This window comes from Falco cherrug, chromosome 2 (assembly GCF_023634085.1).
Source record: "Falco cherrug isolate bFalChe1 chromosome 2, bFalChe1.pri, whole genome shotgun sequence".
Taxonomy (NCBI): Eukaryota; Metazoa; Chordata; class Aves; order Falconiformes; family Falconidae; genus Falco; species Falco cherrug.
This window is the reverse complement of record NC_073698.1, coordinates 67,649,521-67,675,416: the sequence shown is the minus strand read 5'-3', so window position 1 is coordinate 67,675,416 and position 25,896 is coordinate 67,649,521. Positions and strand designations below refer to the sequence as shown.

Sequence of the window (25,896 nt, the reverse complement as noted above, 5' to 3'; positions counted from 1 at the left end):
TATTAAGCACCTCGGCTTTTTGCATACCCTTTAGCATCAGGTCCCCAATCCCATTCAGCAGTGGGCATCCATTAGCCTTCCTTTGCTGCTGATATGCTTGTAGAAGCTTTTTTTGTCACCCTTCATGGTGCTCAGCAGAACCAATGCTAGATGGACTCTGGCCTCCCTAACCCTATCCCCACATGCTTGGACAGTGTCTCTATGTTGCTCTGAGGTCACCTGGTCCTGCTCTCTCTTCACTTGCTTCCTTTTTATATTTCAGTTTAGTCAAGAGCTGCCGGTTCATTAATGCAGGCTTCCTGCCACCTCTGCTTCTTTTCCTGCTCATTGGCATGGGCCATTCCTGAATTTGGAAGAGACAGCCCTTCTCTCCAGGCCCATATCCTGTGGAATTCTTTTAAGCAGGTCCCTGAACAAAAGTCTGCTGTCCTGAAAATTAGGCTTGTGTCTTTTTGCCTTGTTCCCTTCTCTCAGGATTCTGAACTTCACCATCTCACAGACACTCAGCAAGGCTGCTGGCCTGACCTTCACATTCCTAGCCAGGTTCAACAAAGCACATCCCTTCATCAGCTCCTCAGTTACCATCAATGCACTCCAGAAATCTCCTGGACTGCTTGCGCCCTGCTGTGTTGCCCCTCTAGCAGGTAGTGAAGTGGTTCAAGTGCCCCCCAAGAACCAGGGCCTGCAAATGCAGGTTTCTTCCTGTCATCTGGAAGAGGCTTTACCTACATCATCTTCCTGATAAGGTGGTCTGCAGCAGGCACTCACCATGTCACAACCCACGTTAATCTGATCTGCCCTCTAACCCTAATCCATAAACTCTCAGCTGCGTCCTCCTTTGTCCCATGGCACACCACCATATCTTCCTACTGCTCTCATGTAAAGAGCAACCTCTCACCTGTGCTGTTAACACATTGCTGTGCTAATTTCCCAGAAAAAGTGAGAAAGGTTTCAGCATCCTGTTGTTTTGTATAAACAACTTTGTGCCCATGGGCCTGAAGCAGGGCCTCTTCAGCGCTGTTTGTTGAATACAAAGTCTCTCATCCATGTCATCCTGCACTCTGTTTCCCAACTCAGCCTATCACCACCATTCCTCATTTCAATCTTCCTCACCAGGTTGGTCAGCCTGTTGGCAAAAATGCTTTTGCCTCACTTGGCCTGGTGAATCCCATCTCTTCCTTAAATAGGGATCCATAGTTATAAAAGCCAAATCCCTCATCACCAGAAGCTGTGCAATCCGTTGGTGACCTGCACAATCCACCCACTCTTCCTCAAGCTGTTCTTCCTCACTGGCAGGACTGATAAGTAAACCTGCATCTCCAACATGAGAGTCTCCCACTACTATTACTTGTGAATCCCTGCTGGTGCTACTGCATTGTACAGGCTCAGATGATTTGTTGGAAAGAGCTTCCTGTTTCTCATCTGCTACTGTGAGCACTGAACATATTCTATAGATGCAAATCTGTGGGCAGAGAAGGAGAGTTCTTCCTTTTATGAGAAGTCACAAGTTTCCAGCCTTCATCATCACAGAACAAGCAGAGACTCAGCCTGCCCTTCCCTCAGTACAGCTGGGGGTTCAGTCCTGGGTCCTGCAAAGGATTCAACTTTTTTGTCACCTCTAATGCCATGCACTCTGCTGACCTCCTCCTGCATCTCCTTTACTTGGCAAAAGAAATCTTCAACCAAGCACTCATCTCCTACAGGCAGTTTTGGGACAGTTGCCCCAGCTGGTGCGAGGAAGCATGCCCTGTGCCAATATGCAAGAATTGTTTGCTGCAATTTTAAAAGCTTAAAGCCTCTGTATGGCAGGACATCTGATTGGAAACATGCAACAAGAGCTTTATGGAATGAAAAACTAAATTTTGGTAAGCATCGTTTCATACATAAAGAATTGATTTTCCATTCTGAATTAACTACTTACTGGCCAAAATGCAGATGCATCAAAACCAAAGTTCCTCCTCTCTTTTGAAAGAATAAGCTATATACTAACTGCAATTAGAGCCGACAAAGTACTGAATGGATAAGCCTATGGATCAACTATGAGCAGTTCTTACAGTCAGTTTTAAATGCAAAGAGTCTGGGTAACGAAAAAGGTTGCATATCCAAAGAAACTCAAAGATGTTTTACTTCATGATTACCGTTTTAAGTAGTTGCTTTCTGCCATTCTGAATTCCAGTCTTAATTCAAAAGCAAGTTAATCTAAATAAATTTCACTTCAAGTGCTATTAAGCCAAATACATTAATGCAGAATACATCCACCTCAGTAAAAAAGGCTGAACTTGGCACAGGTGCTCTAACAAGTGCCAAACGAATGTGCCTTAACCAGTAAGATGTACAAAAGCAAACCAAAATTAGAATATTTACACTGAGCCTTTTCAAGTCTGTTCATCCTACAGCAGAGGCCTACCTCAAATGTCAAGATGTGCAATGCTTATGTATTATAACAGTGCACAACCATCTTCACAACTTCAGACAAGTGTTAAAACCATGAAGAATTTTACCAAGGAAGCAGAGCAAGATGGGTAATACTAGTCAAAAGAACAGTGGTGAGGGAATAGAGAACAGATAATTAAAAAAAAGTAAAATCCACAAGCTGTATTAGACAAGGAGGAACTATACAATCCATAGCAAGCAGTCTTCTAAGGTTTCTGAGCTAGCGCAAGATACGACTTCGCCTGTATTATGAAGAAAAGGGAAGTTTATAACATGTTTAGAGCTGCAGAAGTGCATTTGCTTAAGATACCACATGCCTGATATTCTAACTCCAGAACAATCTACTTACACAAGGATGCTGGATTTTTTGAGTAAAGGTCTTACTGTACATCTCTCTTCCAGAACACCAGATAAAAGCAAAAAGAATAAATTCTGCTTTTTGACTAAATATAATTATGCTTTTGAAAGTATAACTATTCTTCTTAAAAAAAGGAATGAACCACTTTAATAGAATCTGGTTTGACCAGACAAAGATTGAAGTAAGTATAGGATCTCCTTAGAAACATGTCAAAAGGGAAAAATTTTGGACAGTCAATTCACAATTTTTAACTTTCATAGCACTCCTAAAATGGTTAATGCCCACAAATAAATGTCCACATTTTAACCAACTAAGAGTTTTAACAGGAGGTGGGCAACCAAGAAGACTTACAAAAGCCCTATGAACTTGCTTTTTTCAGGCATCTTAGAACATCTTTGATTTCATAAATTGATGCTGTACTTTCAAGAAAAACTGGTGAGTTGATGTACATCTCACATTCTGGTCACAAGACAAACCAAATATAAACAACAATGCACACTTTTTTTTTTTTAATTTATATTAAAAAGCCCAAACCCATGCAGATCTCTGAATTAAGGACCTAAATAGTTGGGATTTTTGTGTCATGCTATTCCTAATGCGTCAGGGAAGATACATGAACTGCATCATCTAAATCGAGAGTCATATGGCAAACAGCATGAAAGCATTCTGCCTGTTGTCTGTCAACTCTGGGTTATTGCAGCTTTTCCAAAAAAAGCTCAAGATTACTGACCTCACAGCATATTGTTGATTTAGACAGACTACAGCAGCAGTAGTCTATACAATCATCATCATTCTATTAGACACGAGCTTTATTTCACGTGGTCTAATTTTGGTTTTGCAGTACTTAATCTATCATTTTCTGTAATACAGAGCTGAAAAATACTATTAAAAAATTAAGCAAATGGGAGCATAAAAACTGGGTAGTATCTGACAACATCTACATCTGAGACAGTTTACTTCTACAGGAGTTAGAATACAGTAATAGTGTTTACTTCCACTTACATTTCCTACTAGCACTGTAGTACAACACACTTATTTGTAAACCTGTTACCATCCATAAAACGGACTTTGCATGAAGTCCTCTGAATAGCAACTGAGGAAAAAAATTAAGTGGTCTATGCTAATTTGACAATATTACAGCAGCATGGGGCTCCTCAAATCTAGTCCGGCTGGTCACTACAGAGAGGCTATCAGCCTCTGAAGTTTACTTGCTAACAACCAATTTTTTCACTCTGGGCTACAATACTACTGCTAGCTGTCTATACAGAAACAAAGCTGTCTACAGACACGATTAAATTACAAATAATGACATTTTTGTGCATTAAAAAAACTAGGAGTTATAGTAATACTTACTACCAAAAATTTACCATCTACCTTTCTATCTCAATGTTCCAGTATAGTCCTGTGAAGAAAATTACCATTATTGTGCACAACACTTCATTTGTTAATCTTTGCTTTGCAAACTGGAAGAAACTGAGAGAGAAGGTAAAAAACTTGCAAAAAAAATTACAATCCTTAGTCTCACCTAGGCCTCCGGGGCCAGCCAACAGAAACTCTTGTCTGCCTATCCTTTTCACAATTGGCCGTTTCTCATCACTGCAATAAGGAAACAGATCCTGCGAGACGCCAGTATTATAATTCAAAATGATATACTGTGTAGTAAGTGCAAGACATAAGTAATAACCATCTACAGCCACAGCACAGGGTTGCTCTGGAGTAAACACTTCCTTCACTATCTGGACTCTGTCTTCAAACACCATGAACATTTGAATGGTCCGCCGCTTGACCGAGATAATGCAGACTTCAACACAGAAAGGATCCCCACTCACAGGGTTTTCATTTAATGCAAATGTCACAGCTCCTTTGATTCTAGCGCCACTGGGGACAGGTTCCAAGTTTATCATGTTAACTAGTGTTATCGTGTTGTCGCAAAGCACAAGAAGCCTGGTGAGGGCGGAGGCTGCTTTCAACTCACTCACAGGCTTCTTCAAGCCCAGGTATTTATGCAGTTGCTTTGTGGCAGCAAAAGCTATTTTTCCAGCTGTTGATATCTTTTCATCCAACAGAAAGTGATAGATAAAGCAGTCATTGGTTCCAATATAGAGGTTCTTTCCGCAACACTCAATGCATTCGATGTTGATGTAATTTTTCTCTCCCATTAACATCTCCCGCTCAACAGCAGAAACAAGCTTGAAAGCTTTAACGCTCATTGTGTCTTCTGGGTGATCTGATTAAAGAGGAAAAAAACAAACAAACCACTTTTATCTCCATACAAATAATCAAATAGCAGAGGCAGCAATTTAACATTCACCAATACAAAACCTTCATTGGTGTACTTTTTAATAGTTTATACTCTATTTCCAATCTGATCACACAAGCCAGAATGAACACATTAGTAACTGCAGAAATGAACTGTATGCTTCCGTGTCAAGTCTATTCCGAAACAGATTCACAACAGCACCCAGCTATTTTGAAGTGATGCTTTCTCCACATGTAACCAGCATATTATTGGTGCTCTCAGATACTCTGGCACTACAAGTGGTTCCTGCCAGCACTTAGTGATTTATAAACCTGTCACGCACATGTACGGCTTTCTATCACCTGTACATGAAAACATACAAACTTCAGTTCTCAGATTAGAGAAGTCACATTTCATTTAGTGCTACAAGTTCACATTTCATGTTGCTTTAAACTCAATTTAGGCCTATTGATACATAGTCTCAGTGAAATATGATAGGTATATTCCAGTTTAACACATAATTTACATTCCTTATTCTCCAGCAATCAGAAATCTGTAACTTCCAAGCCACTTAAATAATTATTCAAGGTATCGTCCAACTCATAATAAAAGCTGTTGGATTGTGGTTGTTGTTGGGCTGTTGGTTTGTGGGGTTTTTTTTAATATTTGCAGTGTCTGTTTTATTCAGTGCTACTTACACATTCTTTGTATCAGACTATATGCACCAGCAATTATAAAACACATTCACACAGTTAATTTGGAAGCACGGTCCATAAAGCATTCATTAAGCTCAAGATGCAGTATCACAGAAATTAAAGAGTTTCTGGTCTCTACTCTCACAAACATTGCAGAAGTCTGTCTTTAAGTGATAAGAAGCACTTCTAATATTAATTCTACTTTAACTATACCTACCCTTTTGCAATGAAGCCCCATCAAGGAACAGATGCAATTTATGAAGCAATTAATAGTGTTTTAAAAACAGCCCATGTAATTTTACTGTACTCCAGACTTGTGTTATTTTTACAAGAAACCAGCAGACAGCTGTGCTCAACACTCCAAAGAAAAGCAGATGAGAAACTGCTGACCTTGTTTAATCACCTTTTAATTTGTCATGACTGGTTTGTAACAGCCATTTAGCCAACACAGAGGAGGACACAACACTAAACATCCTGAATGGATTTAGGAAATAGCACACACAATTACTTCTAGTCCACATACACAGTAGAGATATAAAACACCAAATGAAATTTCTGTGGACCAACAAAGACCAACATCAACAAAATGCTCTTGTGAACAATCCTGGAACTAAACATAGTAAAAAAGAATTTAGTTTCCAATTTTTACATCTAAAAGGCCCCTTTGCTTTTGCAAGAGAACATTGAAAACCATGGCAAAGATTTCCAAAACAGAGTAAGAAAAGGCAAGGTACACAACTCACAAGTAACCACTAAATAAAATTTTGTCAAAGGGTATAGCTAGAAGCAAACCATGTTACCAAGAGACAGTAGTGATCTTTTATGCCAAGAACTCCCTATTTTTTTCAAAAGTTCAAAAGATTTTAGTTTGGGCTTCCATGACATTTTCAAATTGCATCCTCACCTGTGGTGTAAATTAGCGTTCTGCCCTTCAACAAAACCACCCTGACCCAGGAAATATTAGAGAAATAGCCTATGGCAAAAAGATAATGCAAGACCCTGACAACAGAGCCAGCCATGTTCTCATCCAACATGACTGAAAGAAACACAGTGTATTAAGTTAGAGAGGGCTGCTGAAAAAGCCTCAACCATTTTTAAGAGCCCTGTGTAGCCTGAAGTGATAAACTATCACCTGGAAAGGTTTGGCAGCTTTCATACCTGAAGCTATCAACAACTTAGTTTCTGTAGTCCAGGGTAAAAATGTTAACCTATGCTATTGGGAGAACTACAGAATTTCGCTCTTGACCATGATGTATTAAAAACCTCCAAAAAACTTACTAAATGAAGCAGATGAAAAGTGAAAGTGTAAAGAAATCAAGAGATACATAATCCCTGAGCAGAAAGAAGAAACTAATAACACACTACGAGCACGTAAGAATGACACCAATTAAATTAAACATCCATGCTAGAAAAAAAACTGTGTAAAAAAGTTTTAAGTATAACCAATGATGTTACACATAATCTGCATGTGGTTTTTCTTTTACATTTACTTTGCTGTCATTTATAAGAGCTTAGGGGCTTATGCTCACTACAAATAAACAGGTTCTGCAGAACATTCTGTTCCTTTAAAGTGCAAAAGGCCACCCCAGAGCTACAAACGGAAGCCAGTAAGCTACTTCTTAGATGTTCAGGCCTCCGGAAAACATTATAATGGGGGAGGCCTGCTATCAAAAAAAAAATAAAAAAATCAATAGGCAAGCACATTATGAGTCTGCTAAATTTCACTTTCTTAAGGGCACCAATAAATCCCGCTTGCGCTTAGTTCCGGTAAAGAGTGGAAAACAGCTCTCCCTCACCTTTGTTAAGTAACACCTTGCTCTGCATTTATGTTTTGTTCATTCACTGCTGCCCTGCAAACCAGCATCCTACTTACCCTGCCTCTGCACTGCTCCTTCACGCTCACACACGTACTCCTACACCCTGCGCAATTAACCCCGTGCGAGCTACAATTAACCTCTGGGTACGATCCCACAGACTCGAGGTGCTGGGCCGCGCTAGCCCCGGGAGCGCGGGGATGCCCGCACGGCGGAACGCCCGCACCCTGCCCGGCCGCCGCACGGCGGCAGAAGCGGCGCCGCTCACCGCACCCCTGTCCCTTCACACGCCCGCAGCCCCACCGGGCGGCGGAAACCAGGCCCGGCAGTAGCCAGTCCCGCGGCCCCCGGCGCGCCCGCCTCCGCCCCAGCAGGCGACAGAGCCTCTCCTCCCGCTCGCCCTCCCCCAGCACCTGCCACCGCCACACCGGGAGCCGGGCCCACCGCTTCGAGGCCTTGCGGTGCCACTGCCGGCGGCCGGGCCCGGGCCGGGCGCCGCCTCAGGCCGCGCTGTCAGCGCCCAGGCCTCCCGGCGCGCTGCGATCCGCCGGCGGGCGGGGGGACGCGCCGTTTCCGGTGTCGCACAGGGCCCGCCCTGCGCTAGCGTCACCGGTTCCCGGAGGGGCGGGGAGCGGACAGGGAGAGGAGGTGCCTCACCCCGCCGGGCCGCGTTTCTTCCGGTCACGCGGGGCAGAGCGCCCGGCGCCGACGGCGGGGGGGCGGAGCCTCAATGAGCACCGCCCTCCGGGGGGTGTGGCTGGGGCCGAGCGGTGGGCGCTGGGGAAGGGCTTCTGGCGGCTGAGGGCGCTTACGGCCCCGGCCCTCGGCACGGTGTCCCGGGAGGCGGCGGTGTAACCGTGCCCCTGTGTCTCTCCTGTGATGGCGAGCCCCTTCTCCGGGCGCCGCGCTCCAGCCGGCCTCCTGCGGGCTGAGACGGGCGCGCTGAGGGCGAGGGGTCGCGCCCACGGAGCGGGAGATCCGCCTGCCAGCGCTGCCGAGGGCGCCACAGCAACCGGAGAGATCCCTTCGTTATCGCCCAATGCTGTAGTTATGCCCCGGGGAGCAGTTACAGACCAGGTCCAAAGGATATGTACAAGGGATGAACGCCGGTGGAAAGAGCAGCTCTTCCGAGAAAAATCATGGAACGCCCGTAGCGGTGGGTGGTTTGGGAGGGGACGAGGGGGAGCACAAGGAAACGAATCGCATGAAATGCCAGAGGGCACTTTTGAGAACGCTGTACGAAGTATCAGGAAAAGTTACATTGCATGCATGTACGCTTCAGTGGTTTTTAAAGATTCAGAATTTGAATCCGTACTCTTGGAAGCGCCACATATACACAGAAATAACATTACACGCATAGTCATATATACGCGACTTGTTCCGTGTGTGCACTACCTGTTGCCTGCGCCTTTTAATTTTATAAAATACATCCGGTACTTAAGTACATTGCAATTTTATGTCGTAACGACATGGCTAACTTATTAGTGTAATCATCTGTAATTCCCTATTCTGTTTGTAAGCATGTAAGCAGGTCATTAACTCAAATGAGCCAGTAGCTATTTCGCCTCGGAATTACAACGGAACCTTCGCTATTGCAGATCGAGGAGTGTTAACTGGCAGTTACCACTTTTATGCGCAAGATTTAGTTCCTGTTTAATGCGGCAGCAAAGCTCCCGCGGGCGGTGGCACGAACGTGTTGTGCTTCTGCAGGCTGGCAGAGCTTGCAGTAAGGTACATTCGTTTCCCTCATTCAACAGCACAGGCCGCCTCCCGCTACAAACGCGACACGAAAGACCGGAACGGCCGCTCCGGAAACCCGTTCCCAGTCGCTCCTGCTCGCTGGCCCGGCCCGGCCCGGCCGCGCAGGGCCCGCCGCTCCGCGACGAGCAAACAAACAGACACCCGCCAGCCTGCCGCGCCGCGCTGGCGTCACTTCCTGCGCGTCACTTCCCGCGCGAGCCCCCGCCCCGCGCGCCCCGCGCGGCATTGTGGGAGGCCGGAAAGGGGTCGCCGGGGGAAGAAGATGGCGGCGCAGGGAAGGGGCCGGGTGGGCGGTGGCAAGGAGGAGCGCGGGTCGGGGCGCCCGGAGTCGGAGCTGCTGCTGCACCCGGAGCTGCTCTCGGAGGAGTTCCTGCTGCTCACACTGGAGCAGGTGCGCCCGGGCGCCGCCGGGGAGCGAGCCGGCCCCGGAGCAGCGGCCCCTGAGGCGGGGCCGGGGGTGTGTGGCGCCCGCCCCGCCCGGCGGGAAGGGGGGCTCCCGGGCCGGCCGCCCTGCTTGTTGTGCCCCTCTCTCCGCGTTAGACCTACCCCGTTTGTTTCTCTGCTTTACTACGCGGGGAAACTCCTACCCCTCGCCGCCCCTCCCCTCTCCCTCCACCCTCCGTTACCTACACGGGAAGTTTTCTTCCAGTGCTCCTGCGGTTTCCAGTCATTGTACCGCCCTTAACGGGTGCGCAAGGAGCGTTCAGGAAAAACAAAACCTAAGTCGATGCCCTGTAGGCTAGGTACTTGCTTAGAGGAGGTCCGTAGCCCGAGAGATGTCTCCGTGTTTGCAGAGGGGCTGTGTTTGAACACTGTAGTTGCTAAAGAATAATTTACCTAGATCAGCATGTCTGTGAGACAGTGTTTGCATGCAGTAAAATTTTCTGTGGAAAGATGATATTTACCCTGTTGTTGTCCCGTTTGTACTTAATGAATTAAGGGAATGCATCCTATGTAATTAGTCAAGCTATGACTTAAGTATTCGTAATAGAAAAAAAAAAAAGAGTTTGAAAGTGAGTTATAAGCAGTTTTGGACCGTATGGAGCTTCAGTTGATGTGATTTGGAATACCTATTACAGCTTTGCCTGAGAATTGTAGGTGCATGAAACAATAGTAATCAGAGTTTTAGGTTTTTGTATGAGCTTGCTGAATTTTGGTATGCTCTTGTCCATGTAGTTTACGTGGACCAAAACGTACAGGTTTAGTCATGAAGTGTTGCCAGTACCTGTAGTGGCAGAGACTTGACCCGCTTTCAGTGACCTCTAGTTTGTAGAAAGTTAGTGGATTTTTTTTTGTCTTTCAATAGATTTGGCAGGAGGTACCAAGAAGTTTTGTTTTGACAGCCCTGTACATTACTAGAAAGAAAACTGGTCTTCTGTTATAACCGACAGTATCTGGAAATTTCCCTTTGCAATTTATTCTTTGGGAACTGAGGAAGGAAGCGCAGCTCTATATTTGTAAGTTTAAACAGTGTTGTGGTCTAGCTGCCTTTTTTTTGGACATTGTAAGAGCACCTCTGGTGTCGTAATTGGATTCAGGGAAGTGTGTTTAAGAGTGCATGAAAACATCAGTCATCCTTTTGTGTTTTTTTTCTCTACTATTTTTATTGGGGAAAATTACAGGGTTTTGGTTAGGGAAGGGCTGCAGGTTGACCTGTGTGGGCAGAGGTGATGAACCAGTACTGGTTGCAGCTGGATCCAGCTGTCTCCGACACGGTTGAAAACAGCCCATCACACACCAAAGTTTCAAGCAGAGGAGCTCATGGCACCTGTGTTGGAATTCACTTAACAAAGAGCAGCGGCCACCAGGGGCAGGAGACACAAAAGGGTGCACAAAAAGAGGCATGTGAAGAGATAGGCATGTGAAGAGATGTGCTTGCAGCTAGTGGAAAAAGAAACCACTATGCTCCGACCCAAACGTCGCACATTTCCTATTGCCTCACTGAAGGGAGGGACTGAGTGTAATCCACACAGAAAACAAGGGAAGTTGGCAGTAGGAAGACTGGAGACCAGCCTGTCATTGGCAAGGGGCAGTTCATGGCATCTCCATGCCGGTCACCCCTGCAGCCCCCTCACTTCTGAAATCCTCGCGTTGATGCCCAATACACTACATTGGAAGTGGCTTTTGAAAAAAAGAAGTTATGCCACTAAGATGCTTGTGCTTTGAATTTGTCATAATAACAACTTTTTTTCCTGTTCCCACAGAAGAATATACTAGTTGAAAATGATGTAAAGATGGACAAAGATGGTCTCACTGATCTGTATATTCAACATGCCATTCCCCTGCCTCAGCGTGACCTACCAAAAAGTAGATGGGGGAAAATGATGGAAAAGAAGAGACAGGAAAATGAGTTGAAAAGTGGGAATAAAAGGTAACTTAGCTTTTATTGCACTAGTTTGGAGAATTTAGGACAGTGCATTTAATCTTTGTTTGCGTGATTAATGAAACTTGTATGGACATTGTTACAGTTTACAGAGAGTGCTGTGTCAAGTCTTCTGTGTCGGAAGTGTTAGATTCTACTACTGCAATAATAGGAAAAAGGGGAAGGTAATTTTTTTTGTCATCCAGATGTTATTAATAGTATGTAGCTTATAGTGCTTCTTTTCATAGAATCATAGAATGGTTTGGGTTGGAAAGGACCTTTAAAGGTCATCTAGTCCAAACTCCCTGCAGTGAACAGGGACACCTTCCACTAGGGCAGGTTGCTCAGAGCCCCTTCCAACCTGACCCTGAACATTTGCAGGCATGGGGCATCTGCCACCTCTCTGGGCAACCTGTTCCAGTGTTTCACCATCCTCATCATAAAAGATTTCTTTCTTATACCTAGTCTAAATCTACCTGCTTTTAGTCTGAAACCATTACCCCTTGTCCTGTCACAACAGGCCCTGCTAAAAAGTCTGTCCCCATCTTTCATATAAGTCCGCTTTAAGTACTGAAAGGTTGCAGTCAGGTCTCCCCAGAGGCTTCTTCAGGCTGAACAATCCCAACTCAGCCTTTTGCTCACAGGAGAGGTGTTCCATCCCTCAGACCATCTTTGTGGCCCTCCTCTGGACCCACTCCAACAGGTCCATGTCTTTCTTGTGCTGAGGACCCCAGAGCTGGATGCAGCACTGCAGGTGGGGTCTCACCGGACCAGAGCAGAGGGGCAGAATCACCTCCCTCGGCCTGCTGGCCATGCTGCTTTTGATGCAGCCCAGGATACGGTTGGCTTTCTGGGCTGCGAGCACACATTGCTGGCTCGTGTCCAGCTTTTCATCCACCGGTACCCGCAAGTCCTTCTTGGCAGGGCAGCTCGCAACCCCTTCATCCCCCAGCCGGTATTGATACTGGGTTATTGGTACATTTCAATACATTTTCATATACATTTTCTAATGAAAAAAGATTATTTTCGTTTTAACTATGGAAGTGTTAAGTAATAATAATATTTATAGTGTTTAAGAAAAGTACCAAAAGCATGTTTAATTATGCTTGCGGCCTGGACAGGGATGATCTCCTCTAGAATCAAGGGTGTACACCGCAGCAATTTTGTGTGTCTAATTCAAAACTAGCATCTGCTTTCTGAAAGAAACATTCTGCCCTATTTTTAAAATCTTTCTGTTTGTATTTGATGAGAAAGCAAAATCTTCCCCAAAAGTTTATTTTGCTGAATCTTTTCTCCTCCTAACCTTATCTCTGCCCAGGACTTTGACTTTGGTGTGTGATGTGCATGAGTGGCGTTCTAGTTTAGCTTCAGCAGTAAATCCTAAGGAACAGTGGATGGAAATTCTCATTATAGTTTTCCAGTATTACAGTTGGTTGATTTTATTAGTCTGTTTTAGCTTTACTGAGGTTTCTAACAGGGAAGAGCTAAACAAAGGCTGTCAAATGATTTTGTTTTTATTGTTTTAGAATTTTAGCAGTGGCTAGGACACTGCGTTGTTATGTTGTGGTTTTGTTTTTCCCATGTGCCTTGGTTTCTTTGCAACTTGAGGATGAAAGCCTGAGGTTAGTGTTTGAATAATAAAAACCTGTTGTTTTTCTGAAATAGGTGCAAAAGAATTTTTTATCAAAGAAATAAAGATAGCAGGCTGGATATTTTTAGATGAGGCGGCAGTGTTAATTTTTAGATGGGAGAATGACTTCATCCAGAGTTTATATATAGAATAAGTTTAGGGGCTTTTATTTTGGCACACTAGCACTCAATAATGGTTAAACCTATGCAGTATTTGTTGGGAAAACAGTAAGTAAAAGTAGATATGTTTAATCTGCCAGCCTGCTTTTCTTTACCAGTTGCTCTTGGCGCTTAACATCTAGCATGCTAGGTCTTTTGCTCTGCTTAGACAGTTTTAAGATTTTCCAGCAGTTAACTATTTTTGCTTATATTACATCTTTCATACTCTACAAATATGCTGGCAAAATACTGTCTTGGAAAGTTAGTCTCTTACTGCTAGTATTACTAACCCGAGAGAAATGGGAGAAGTAGTCTTTCAGCACCTTCAGTAAGTAAAAGCTGCACAGAGAAAACTTCAGTTTCAGTATATTGACAGAAAGAATCAAGGAAGTTCAATTATCTTTTTGGATGTTAAAATATTACACTTTTCTTCATAGTTGTGTGTACCACTTAAGGAGAACTGGCACAGTGCTGTTGTGCAGAGGAGGAAGTAAAAAGTGGTTACTTTGGTATCATGAGGCTGTAAGTTATGTGCAAGTCAGAGATGGGAGCTAAGTGTGCTGTTAGTTTGGTTTAGAAGTCAGATAAACTGATTGATGTATGAACAAAGAGCTTTCTGATGAGTTCCTCTGTGGGAAGCACAGCTTTACAGTGGATGCTGGAATTAATATGAGGCTTCACAGTTCAGTGTGTGTTTGCATGCCTCTAGCAGTTGCAGATAAGAGGTGAAAACACATTGAAATTTGTCTGTATTGAATATCCTGTTCAGTTTTACTGCTGGTTGTTGATGGCATGTCCTGAAAGACTTACTGTGTATCAGCTGAGCTGCAGTAACGTGTTAGGCCTCAGTAATACAATCAAATATTTGAGATCACAGATGTTGGCTTATGCTTTTATTACTGAATATTTGAGTTTGCAGACAATCATACCAAATAAACCCAAATGCAGTCTATCAGACTTCAGACATTTCAGAAAGCATTTGTGTTCAGTGACAGTTAATTTTGTAGATCTGTAAGATAGTCTTGCCTGCTGGAAGAAGGAGGATGGTGTGAATCTCAAAATGTGTATGTAGTTTCTGAATTGCCACCGAGTCTGAAGGCTCTCACCTGCAAACTCTTAGTATCCAGGAACACTGTGGTTATACATGCTCAGAGCTGTGGCCTTAGTAGAGCTGATCATTTCTCCTTAGTCACCTTAGAGGCCACTTCAGCATCCTCTGAGAACTCTGATGTGCTGATAGTAGTGGAGGTCAGTGTAAAACATGATACTTCTGACCAGTTTCAGACATTCACAGAAGAGATGATCACCTGTTCATTTTGGTAACAGGTGAATATTTAGGATAATCAGGGGGTGGGAGCTAAAACCTACACTCCTGTCTGGTTTTAGGGTGCTGCCTTAAGTGCCAGGCTAAGCTAGATAAGGATAGGAGCATTTTGCATTAAATTGTCCTCATAGTCTGGAGCTGCTCAGAGGCCATCCTTACTACATGAGTACATGTGAAACAGTGGAAAGCCGGATCGCTCATGTAGAGAAGCTTGTATTTTTTACCATGCACTACAAGGTAAACGGCAGGATTAGAGCATGCCCCCTACATCCAGCATGGCTCAAAGTGTGGCTAGAACATTTCTCTAGGATGTAGATGTGCATTGAAACGTAGGTTTCATAGAGAGTGCCCTGCAGGAGGGGACACAGTCCCAAAATTATTCTTTTCAGCTGTCAGCTAGCATCGGTGTCCTCCCTCAGAAGAGTGCTAGCTAATGTGAATCCTACTCTGAAGCTTTTAAGCTGCCTGTACTCTTTGCATAAAAAAAGTGAACGTCACACCCAAGGTTCTATGCTGTGAGCCATGTATCTAAAAATTAGATATGACAGTTCTTGATGGTACAGCATCCAAATTTCTTTTGGAACTTTCCCAAAATGTTTCTTTGGGAATGTTGTCTGTATTAAAGCATGCGGTCATTTGTACAAGTGCGACAAGCCTAAAATTCAGTTTAGAATAGGTGACAATCCTCCTAGAACTGTGGTTAGTTCCTGACTTGCCAGTCTTCACCAAGCTGAATTAAAAAAAAAAACTACAACAAACTCCATAGGAAAAGCAGACTTCTTGTTAAGGAAGGTGACTGAAGAAATGCATAAAATCATTTCTTTCATATAGTTTTTTAAGTACCTTTCCGAAAAGGCTGCTGGGGAATGTGTTCCTTGTCAGGAGTGTTGAATAAATTCCTGGACAAAGTCAAAGTGAGCAGAAAGTATGATGATTTATTTTTGAAGTGTCTTAGCAGCTTTTTAGGCTTTTTAAGCAAAATTGTACTCCCTAATTTAATGGATGTGTTAAATGCTACTGTTGTTTCAGTAGTATTTAACTGAAACAACATGCCTGACTGAACACTCCCGGTCGTGGAAACTAGTCTCATTTTGTAGAAGCTCTCCTAGAAACCACATGTACTGTAGATATAAGCCAAAGAGTCTTATCTCTTGACAAGTCCCAAACAAATTGAAGGTCTCTTTTTGTCTCTCTCAGTTCCAGGAACCCAGTGAATAGAAAAAGAGGAGGATTATGTGACATACATACATTGTTGTGAACAGATGGTAATGTAGAAGCAAACCTGAGTAAGAGCTGAACTTTCTCTTGCTCTATAAGCTCTTAAATTGTGACTTCTTTTTTTTTTTAAAGAAACCCCTGGTCTTGACAGAAATTGTGCAAGCAATGTGTAATTTCTTAATATGTGAGGTTTATCAGCAACTACTGATTTAATGTTGTTCCAAGTCAAACAAATGGATTCCCTGCTTGTGGCTTGTTTTAAAGAATGTTGAGATACCCAACATCAATATTGTCAAATTCATTAATTACAAATTAATGAATATATTGTTGAAAACTTTATTCCTCTGTTTAATATGAGATGATTAAACAGTAAGTGTGTACTGAAAACTGAAGTTTCTCAGCAGGAATACTATATAACTTAATGGTTATTTGGTTTTACTGTTTGTTAAATCCGCGCTTCGCAGACACTTTCTCTTTGCCATTCTTGAGCAGTGCTTTTTTAAAACTCTGAATTCATGTAGAGTGAGCTATGATAACTTTGTGTTTGATTTTTTGGCAATCAGGATGTTTTCTGATGCTACTGTTTTGATATTAGCTTGATAGTATTCCCTTTTCATTAACCAGTTGTTATTAAATTGGCCAGCTTTGACTACAAATAGGCTTAAAGGCACAAACTATGAAAAAAAAGTAGTCATTAAATCAGCTTAGCGTTCCTGCTCAGAGACAGCTTATTTCAAAAACAGGTAGGCTTTTTTTGCTTAATGTTTTTATTCTTTGTCTAACAGTCTTTTAGACTACCTTAACATGATGATTTTGAATAAGAGTGGAAACAGGGAGATTAGAAGCACAAGAATATTAGATGCTGTTCTTGTAGGTAGGGTGGCACACACTTGCTCAAATACTCACCTTTTGAAATACTTAACAGCTATTACGTCTTTAGTTACTCTGTAATAGCTACAGTGGTATAAGCACACAGTCTTTGGTCACAAAACTGTAGTTGTCTGCCTAGAAAGTTCTTTACACAACCCTCTCTGAGGAACAGTGTTCCTCACGCAACTTCCTTCCCACTTTCTATTTTGGAAGCAATTTCTGTTGCTTAAGTTTGGAGCAGCTAAAAGTTTAAGGTTAGTGTTTTGGGATATATTTCTACTTTAGGCAAAGTAATTTTCATTTTCACTACTCATGTCTTGGATATATGCTATTTTTGGATCATATAGCTTGTGTTTCTGAGAATTTTACAATTTGTATTTTCAGTGTTGGAACGGTGGAAGGTTTAAGGAAACGACCATTAATTGTATTTGATGGCAATTCAACAAGTACAAGCATAAAGGTGAAGAAGACAGAGAATGGAGCTGCTGATCGCCTAAAACCTCCTCCAGCTGGAAGCACCACCAACACTGTTAGAAGATTATCAGTTCCTTCAAATGCCTCAACATACATTTCAGCCTCCAGTTTATCAGAGGACGCTAAGCTTGGAGTGAGGAATAATGAGGCCAAGCAGAACAGTATTTCAAAGACTAACAGCAGTGTGTTGGCTAGTCTGAAGGTGTACCCTTTGTCTCCAGTAGCAGGAACTACTGTTGTGAAGTTAAAGAGAGCTGTTCCAAAAGAAGAATCTGATTTGCCGGTATGTATGTTCAGCATCTTGTTTTGCAGGTTTGTGGGTTTTTGTTTGTTTTTTTTTTTTTTCTTTTTAATTGAAACCTACAGGAGCCAAACTCTTGGAGGAGTTTTCAGGATTATTTTGTTTTGGAGTAACAGCAGAGTCTTTGTTTAGAAACAGGCAAAAGAGTAGCTAGTTTGGGAAAGATGAGAAGGAAAGAAATTAGGTACTTTGTACTTGTCCATGGGAAACTTCTGTGTAAGAGAGGCAGCTTTGTAGAAAAAAAACATGAATGTAATTTTAAAATTACTAAGTAAGTAGTACTTCAGGTGGTGCTGGTAGCAGTCAAATAAAACACAAAATAAATCCTCCTGATAGGTCTGAGGGAGAGAACAAGTATTGTAGAACAACATGAACAGCCTTAAAGGGAGGATGAGTGGTCTGTTTTCTGTAGTAGGGAAGAAAAAAATGGAATGATAACATTTGTAACAGTCACACTTGAACGGTTGAGTAGGAAAAGATTTGATTTGTCAAAGTGAAGGAAGAGTTGTTACAGGAACTGAAGTGAGATGCTGAGAGCTGTAGAATATATCCTTAGAGGAAGAATGCCATCTGTTTTAGATCTCACATAGGAGTTGGCAAGCTAGAGGAAGGAACTGGATGTGAAAATCTGGAGAGCTGCCCAGATTGTGGGTCTGAATGGGAAGCCATAACAACAAACCATACTAGTTGAAGTGAGAGGCCAAAGGTCAAGTGCTCGTTTTGAGCCATGGTGATCTTAATCAGGTACTTGGGCTTCTATAAGATCATAAGAAAGACGTGCTGAGGCCTTGAACAGAAGGGCATTGTTCTCGGGTAGAAGACTGATGACTGAGCTGTTAGCTAAAAAGGATAGTTGCCGCCTTTCTACAAGTTAGATTCAGCTGCAAACAAATTTTCTATAGAGAACTGTATTACACATGGTGGCAGAATGAAGCTGATGAGCCTAAGTGATGAGAGAAGAGCTAGGGCAGGATACCTGAATTCGGCAGGGCCTATCTTTGAAAGTGTAGGTAAGGGCGCTGAGTGTAACTGCCAGTTGGGGAGAACGGTAGGACAGTGGTTGTTTTTGACAGAGGTGTCATTAGTCTTTAAGGGCTTGTCAGTGAGCAAGGAACAAGGGGCCATCTCTTCAAAACATGCCACGGGGTAGGGATAAGTCTGATATTTGTGTTGTATTCCTTCATGATACAAATAAAGGAAATTTCACATTTCCACTGGAATGTGAGAATATCTGGAATGAGCCTGGGTGTCAAAGGAAGAAATAGAAATATCTGTTCACGGCTGAACTGCGGAGGGAGCTTTAGATGTGCCGTGTGCAATTACATTGATTACAGTTTTCTTAGGACACCAGACCTAACATCTGTTTTCTCAGTATTGCCTCATGAAAAGCTTTCTATTAATATATTTTTTTAATATCTTTCATTAAAAGAATGCAGGTGCTATCCTTGCTGCATGGGTTGGTTTGTTCCATCCAACTTCTGTTAAACATGAGCACCTAAACATGGGGCTGTTCTGAAAGACAGCTCTAGCAACTTTTACAAGAGTCATGGCTGAGGGCCTGAATCAAATGTATGCTGGAGAGGCATGTTTCCTACTACCAGTTGTTATTACTAATTTATTTTAATATTTAGAACTCTTCCAAGTACTGGTCAGATCTACATAGCTTTTGAAACTTTTTTAGTATACACCTTACACAGCTTTTTATATTTAATTTAAATGTTTTGTAGCCACAATGATGAACACTTAAGTGACACTGTATGACTGACACTCAGAAGCTATGACCTCTGACACTTGACTTTCTACCTTAGCCACAGTTTTTTGTTCAAGTTAATACTGGTAAGTTCAGTTATGCCTTGGTTAATGTCGGTCAGACATGTTTGAAGTTAGGCAGATGTGTTATATGGATGTTACTTTACTGTCTGAGATAAAGAACATGGCGTTGAATAATAAGTGATGCAGCCAGGAAGAATTGATACACTTGGCAGATGGCTGTAGGGTGTAAAGCCTGATACATTTCAGTATAATGACAGTAATGACAATTGCCTTTTCAAGCAAGTGACTGTTCTTTGACTTCCAAGAAAAACTGAAGTTCTCGCGCTGAACAGCATAGAACTATCCCTCTGATCTTTGGGTCTAACTCCCTTAAGCCTTCCAGTAGCTGCTGTAAATAAACTGAAACTCTTTAAGAAGAGAGATCTCTAGATTGTGCTCCCCAAACCACAGTGTTGCAGAATGTTCTTGAAAACTCATTTACCTGTCTTTACTCTGCTTGTGTGAACTACTAAAGCTCTAGTTTCTCAGACTTTTTTCTTATTTTAGGTGGTGAAAGGGGATTATTTCACTACAATGTCCCATTGTTTTACTTTGGGATTGCATGATTTTTTTCTGGTTTCTTGGGGCAGCGCTTGAAAGATTAGTTCATCTGAGGCTTTGGCAATTATTTCACCTTTTTATACATGTCATTATAAGTAAAGACCAACTTTCCTTCTCTTTCTAATGTTTTTACCCTTTGACAGAAGTAAATTGTTCTCAGATTTGTATGGTTTTTTTTTTCTTATACAATCCCATTTCAACTTTAAGAAGGCAATCTGAAATAACTTTAGAAGTATGTTTTGAGGCTCCAATATATACCTGTTTCTAAGCTGCAAACCTGAAAGATAACTAATTGTAGGATTAAGAAAACCCAAAAGACGTATGTGATTTGCAGGTCGTTAAATTCATTGGCTTTATTTTTCTCGAGGAGTTCTGTGATATTTAACTTTCTCCACGAGATGGCAATAGAAAGCTGTTGTAGTAGCATATAGCTGAGTACAGCAGTAGTCAGTACTGGATTTGAATATGGCAGGTTAATTACTAACTTCTACTTGCACGGTATATCTGAGAATATTTATATGTTTTCTTGTTTTCCAGAATGACCTAAAGCCTACAGAAGCAAAGAAGAAAATCCAGCATGTCACATGGCCATGATGCTCTAACGGTGCTTGAAACATAAATGTTACTTCCATATTTTCAAACAGATAAGTCATATTTAAACAGTTTAAGTACAATTCTTTTTAAACCTTACAGGGATTCAGATTGCTGTGAAGTTCTAACAAATTTAAAACTTCCCTGTTGTAAAGCTGGAGTCATTATCACCAGTCACCTTAAGAGTGTCTACTCTTGTACACCAAGTAATTCATTACTTCTTTGAAAGGTGGTAATATTACAATATACTACCCCCCCTTTTAGTTTTCAAGATTATTGTAGTTCATCTCCTGCATGTCACTATGATTCACACATATAAATATTTCTTCTTTTTTTTTTTTTATTTCTGTAAGATTATTTTTTTTCCCCACTTCTGGTTAAATAGGTAAAATAGCTATTGAGATCTGGAGTGATCCCATGAGCCTTCTGGGCTTCAAAAAGATAATTCATTTAGATGAGAAAACTGACCATTCTGCTGATAAGATAGTCTGAGACAATTTTTTTTCCTTTTTGTTGCACAGAACAGGGGTGAGGAATCTACATTGCAAGTTAGATTGGTAATAAGAGATGAACTATTTTAACAGCATTACTTCAAATTGAAGTTTCTCTTGTTGACACATGAAATAAGAAATGCGCAGATGGAAGTATGTTATTAGACTGTTTGATTTGAATCTTTGAGAGGAAGTAGTGAATGAATTAGTGCCATGTTCTCTTAAATACACAGGCATATTTTATACATGCGTAAGTGTAAAAATGTGCCGATGTAGCAAATTTGCTTGTTTTCCTGGTTACAGTCATGCTTATAAAATACAGGGAAAATCTGTGGAATGCAGGCCAGTACTTTCTCGACTTACTAACAATTGGAGAGGGACGGGGATAGGAAGACAAAGTAGTACCTTGAGACCTTTAGCTTATGTGGTTGCATTCTGAAAAAAACAACAACCTGTTTTCCCTTTCAATAATTGAAGATGGATGTTGGTTTTCTGTGAAACTTGGTGTTTCATCTGGATTATTGGTAGTGCCTTATAAGGCACAAATCCAATTAAGCTGATGGAGACATTTCTATTAAAACTCAGCGGCTCATGGTGGAGCCAATTTAGATTCATTTTAGATATGGATGGTAAATAATAACACTCTCAGACTTAGTAAAACAAAAAAAGAATCAACCTCTGAATCCACTTAGTTAACCCACTAAAAGAAGCTGTCAGTAGTGATCTGAAAGCTTGTTTACATTTTTAACATTGGTTGAAACCAAAACCTGTAGCTTAGTTCATTACTGACAGAAGTTTTTCATTCACTGTTAAGACATAAAAGGCACTTCTCGGATGCTGTAAAATGGTAAGAATGTGTTTTGAAATACTGTGCTGTTTCCCTTTTACTAAACACTTGTGCAGTTTTTGTACTTGAGTACAGCAGACTTTAATGCAATGTACATTTTGTATGTAAAGAGTTGTCTTTTAAGTAGCCTTATCCTATTTAAATAAATTTAATTAAAAGCAAAGAAAGTAGTGCTGACTTGTTTTTGTGATGTAATTAAGCTTGTTCATTTTATACAGCTATATTTCAGTGGACTTGAAGAGATCAGAACTTAAGAGAAAGCTTACAGGGTAAAAGGCTCAGTAGCTACTTTGAAGTTTTAGCAGCAGTTAGTATCGTGTGAGGTGCTGGTCTTTGCACTAGTGTAACAGTCTGATATGAGTTCTGTTTTGTGGGTGGCTTCTTGGCAGTGGGTTTGACTCTAAGCTGTGTTGTGTTGCACTTCCAGTTGGTAGAAGCATGTTTGTGTTGGTATGTGTTAAGGAGCGATATGCAGAACTGTACTGGAATAATAGCGTGATGCTGCTATCGCATGGTAGCCGTCCTGTTTTGAGGCCGGTATGCATTCCAGCCCTGTCATGTTTCACCTGCCTTTCTCCAGAGCTGGGACTGTTTTGCTGTCTGTTGTAGCGCTTGGGGGGCAGGGTGCAAGCCATGCTGCTCATACTACCTTCCACTACCCCCTTAGCTAATAGTAACCCTTCTCTCAGCAAAGTACTAGAGCAGAGCTGCTATGTGCTGGGGGTTTGCCAGACTGCAGAGGAGAGAGTAGGTGAGGTGCTTGCCCTCCTCTGGGAGGTGTGAATGTAAGAGGGATATTTGTGGCTATTCTTTACTACAGCCTTCATCACAGAATGAGGTCACCGGTAGGATTTATTCAGTCAGTGAGATCTGATTGGTACGGTGTGCACTTCAAAAATGTCATCCAGCCAAGTTCTTCAAATGGTGCACAGTGAACCAAATCTGATCTGATGCACCTGTTTAGCTTGTTGAATTAATGAGAGAAGAATGACCTGTGAACACTTTACGTTTGGTACAGAAAGAGACAAATCCAAGAGTGGTGGCAGGAACTAGGAGCAAACTTTCCCTACCCAGTTATACACAGAGTAAGTATATTCCTAATTCTTATTTCCACATCTGAAGATTCCTGTTGGAATTGTGACATGTTATTTTCCTCCTTTTGCTGGATACAAAGGAATTCCACCTGGAAGGTGTACCAGGATCGTATATTGCATACCATAGCCATATTTATTGAATTTTGTTTTGGTAAGAGAGTTACATTCCTTTGGGTTGTTTCCTCTTGATTTTATTGTCCTGCCAGCATGCTGTTGCTGACAGTTGCCTTTGCAGCAAATGTAGCAGAAATGATGCTGGAGCAAAGGGTATTACGTATTGCAATACAGAATAAAATTAAAGCATGCTCTAGTACAGAAGTTAAACTTTTTTTGCAAAGATAAATGTCTTTTGAGTTGCCTTGACCTCCTTGCTTGCTAAGGAGAACAATATTTTGGTGTTGAGTTTAGAGCCTATGAACACACTTTTATCAGCTGCAGTTGATTCAGTATTTCCACACAGTTCAGTTTTGCTGATAATTTCCCCACTGATTTCAGTTAGTAGAAGACTATGTTGTATAAGCAGGGCCCATATGAGGATTGTCTAAACTCCACAGTTCCGTAATGACTGGGTGCAAAAAGGGTTATGTTTCTGTGGCTCTTATCTTGTGTTTCTTCAGACTGTGAAAGCATTTTATTTGTAAATATCTAATGTAAATAAAATTAAACCACAATCAAGAGTTTTGTTTTAAATGATTTTATTTTGAAAAATACAATGTGCAGTGTAATGTTGACTAACTGTAATACACTGTCAATCAGAACTTGTACTTCACACAATGGTCAGCTAGTCATGCAATAAAATATGTACCTGTTATGAAGCACTCCCACTTCAACTGTTTTATCATTATCTCTTTATGGCATGGCACAAAGCCTTGTATGCTGAAACACCCTCTACATTCGCGGTCTTTCTACACACTTGACGCACACACTAAGCACATAGCTCAAGAACACTGAGGCGAGACCACAGGCTTTTTGAAACTGAATGGCATTTGCCATTGATTTCAATGGGCTGAGGGTTTCACCCTGAATATCCATCTATGTGAATGTATTGTGTGCGGCCATTGTAATCCTTGAACTGTATCACTTGTTTGTAACTGGAATATTTAGTGGAAGGAAAAAAAAAACAACCAACCAAAAAGAGTATGTTATGTCAGTAACACCAAAATGGTTTTACATCTCAGGTTTTGCATTAGTTTTGGTTAGCTGTAGAAATCTTAAACACCAACACTGCTACTAGAGATTTTAAAGTTGCTTTCCCTCCAGATTTGGAGAGTTTGAAGAAAAAGGTAAGTAACGTTAATGGTACAGCGAAACACAGAGTGGCAAAGCTAGTTCCGAACATCCGTGTATTTCAGACTATATATTGCAAGCACAGCTTTCCTTCCTCTCCCCACCACATTTTGAGCTTTAAATATCTTTTCCACATTCAGGGCAAAGGATGTCATCCCTTTCTGTGAGGAAGCCGCGACCCACTAATGAGAGAGAGCACTTCTTACAGTTGAAGCAATCATTATGCCACTGCCGCTCTTCGAAGGAGATGTACTTGGTTCCTCCGAGTCCTGTTTGAAAACCAAAAGCATTCTGTTAGAAGAAGAGAATAGCATGTTAGCCATCAGTGACACTATTTCAGACTCCTGTCTTGGATTGCTATGGAGATCTGACATGTAGCAGTGAAAAAACACCATTGTGTCAAATCTGTTGTTGTGCTAATTTTGCCACCATTCTTCTGTAGCAGGTAATATTTTCATCCTCAAATAGTTCTGTTGCTTTCAGCTAAGTTAGTGAACTATGGCAGAAATGAACTTTCAAGGGATGGCACTACGATCTACAGCAGAAGGAAAGGAAAACAACTGCCCCTGAACAGAAGTGTGATGGTTTTTTACAGTATGTTTTATGGTGCCTGAGTAAGTTAATTTTGTTCTTTAAAAATGTATTTAGACCATTAAAAATGCAGACTGCAAAAAGCATTCAAGATTTTGTGGCTATGGAGGTTATTGTAAGGGGTATCAAAGTTGTACAGGAAAAAAAGAAAAGGGACAGATGCCTCATATAGTAATTATTTTTTGCTTAACCTCAGAAATGATAAGCAAGTTGAATACAATACAGTGGAATGATTTAGCTGAGCATAACGTTTACCTCATGAGAGGGGATTTGTTTTTGTTTTGCCTTTAGTAGCAACATTTTGAAAAAAACCCACCCCAGTTTATGATAGAAAGGACTGCAATATTCAAAAGAGAAATCCCTCTTTCACCTGAACAGAAAACTGTATCTGTAGTGTGCACTAACTTCTAGGAGGTATGCAATCAAGCGTATGTTTGTGAGGACAGGCACAAGGGTAGAGCAAAAACAAGAGAGAAAGTGGCCCAGATATAACTCAGATTTGCAGTCTTGGACTGTATAGACCATGCTCTTAAATGCTGAATGCTTCGTAGAGAAGGTTATAGTTTTATGCTAAGTGTTTCATAATAAAGCTCTAAGCAGTTGCTGCTTTTTAAGTACTTTTGTACTGGAAAGCAGTATCTAAAAGCCTTGTGATTCTCAGTTGCTATCCTGAAAAGTCAGGGAAGAAATGTACTGTGCTACAGCATGAGGTATAAGCAAACCAGTTAGATGCTTTCTGCTGGTGAAGGGACTGTTGTTGCTGAGGTCAGCGATCCCTCTAATGAGTGCATGTGGAATGACGTACAGAGCGTGCATATCTTACTATGTGCATAGCTCTGTTACTGTGTCCACCATGTTCCGTGAAAATCGGGTGAAAAGGAGGAAACATCAAATTAAGGATGCCTTCCATTTCCTTTTGTTGGGCGCTTGAAAGGCATTGTAAGTATTAAACTTCACATGTCTTGAAATGTACTGTCTTGAGTGT

At 41.7% G+C, this 25,896-nt stretch overlaps 3 protein-coding genes across 14 annotated transcripts in view; 1 reads left to right on the top strand and 2 right to left on the bottom strand.

Moving 5' to 3' along the window:
• Nucleotides 1–8,201, bottom strand: part of TGFBRAP1 (transforming growth factor beta receptor associated protein 1) — a 34,802-nt gene extending 26,601 nt beyond the window's left edge. Inside the window, exons 1-2 of one of the 4 annotated variants that reach the window (XM_055703273.1) lie at nucleotides 7,953–8,201; nucleotides 4,317–5,018 (exon numbers count right to left, since the gene is read on the bottom strand). In XM_055703273.1, the coding sequence (XP_055559248.1) occupies nucleotides 4,317–5,001 (685 nt within the window). In that variant the 5' untranslated portion in view covers nucleotides 5,002–5,018; nucleotides 7,953–8,201. The other 3 variants (XM_055703274.1, XM_014284669.3, XM_055703276.1) reach the window with 3 other exon arrangements.
• A 1,321-nt stretch (nucleotides 8,202–9,522) lies between these two features.
• C2H2orf49 (chromosome 2 C2orf49 homolog) lies at nucleotides 9,523–24,598 on the top strand. Of its 3 annotated transcripts, XR_008731112.1 has the most exons (6): nucleotides 9,523–9,691; nucleotides 11,505–11,671; nucleotides 17,247–17,619; nucleotides 20,548–20,614; nucleotides 22,958–23,024; nucleotides 24,461–24,598. XR_008731112.1 is itself a non-coding variant. In XM_055703280.1 (5 exons), exons 1-4 carry the CDS (start codon nucleotides 9,563–9,565, stop codon nucleotides 20,602–20,604), a joined length of 726 nt encoding a protein of 241 aa, XP_055559255.1. In that variant the 5' UTR covers nucleotides 9,523–9,562; the 3' UTR covers nucleotides 20,605–20,614; nucleotides 24,461–24,583. The 3 variants fall into 3 exon arrangements, 2 of the variants coding, with proteins under 2 accessions (XP_055559255.1, XP_055559254.1); XM_055703280.1 differs by lacking the exon at nucleotides 22,958–23,024 and having other exon boundaries at nucleotides 24,461–24,583; XM_055703279.1 differs by lacking the exons at nucleotides 22,958–23,024; nucleotides 24,461–24,598 and having other exon boundaries at nucleotides 9,524–9,691; nucleotides 20,548–22,951.
• Nucleotides 23,712–25,896, bottom strand: part of FHL2 (four and a half LIM domains 2) — a 63,566-nt gene continuing 61,381 nt past the window's right edge. For all 7 annotated transcript variants that reach the window (XM_027813396.2, XM_005444757.3, XM_027813395.2 and 4 more), the window contains one exon: nucleotides 23,712–24,589. In XM_027813396.2, coding sequence (XP_027669197.1) covers nucleotides 24,438–24,589 — 152 coding nt within the window. In that variant the 3' untranslated portion in view covers nucleotides 23,712–24,437. The remainder of the gene's footprint in view (nucleotides 24,590–25,896) is intronic.

What these genes read in the sequence shown, in the direction of transcription:
- C2H2orf49 (XM_055703280.1), top strand. Translation starts at nt 9,563, where the DNA reads ATGGCGGCGCAGGGAAGGGGCCGGGTGGGCGGTGGCAAGGAGGAGCGC. An exon ending in TGCTGCTCACACTGGAGCAG is followed by an intron (nt 9,692 to 11,504) that starts GTGCGCCCGGGC and finishes CTGTTCCCACAG; the next exon opens with AAGAATATACTAGTTGAAAA. An exon ending in AAGAAGAATCTGATTTGCCG is followed by an intron (nt 17,620 to 20,547) that starts GTATGTATGTTC and finishes CTTGTTTTCCAG; the next exon opens with AATGACCTAAAGCCTACAGA.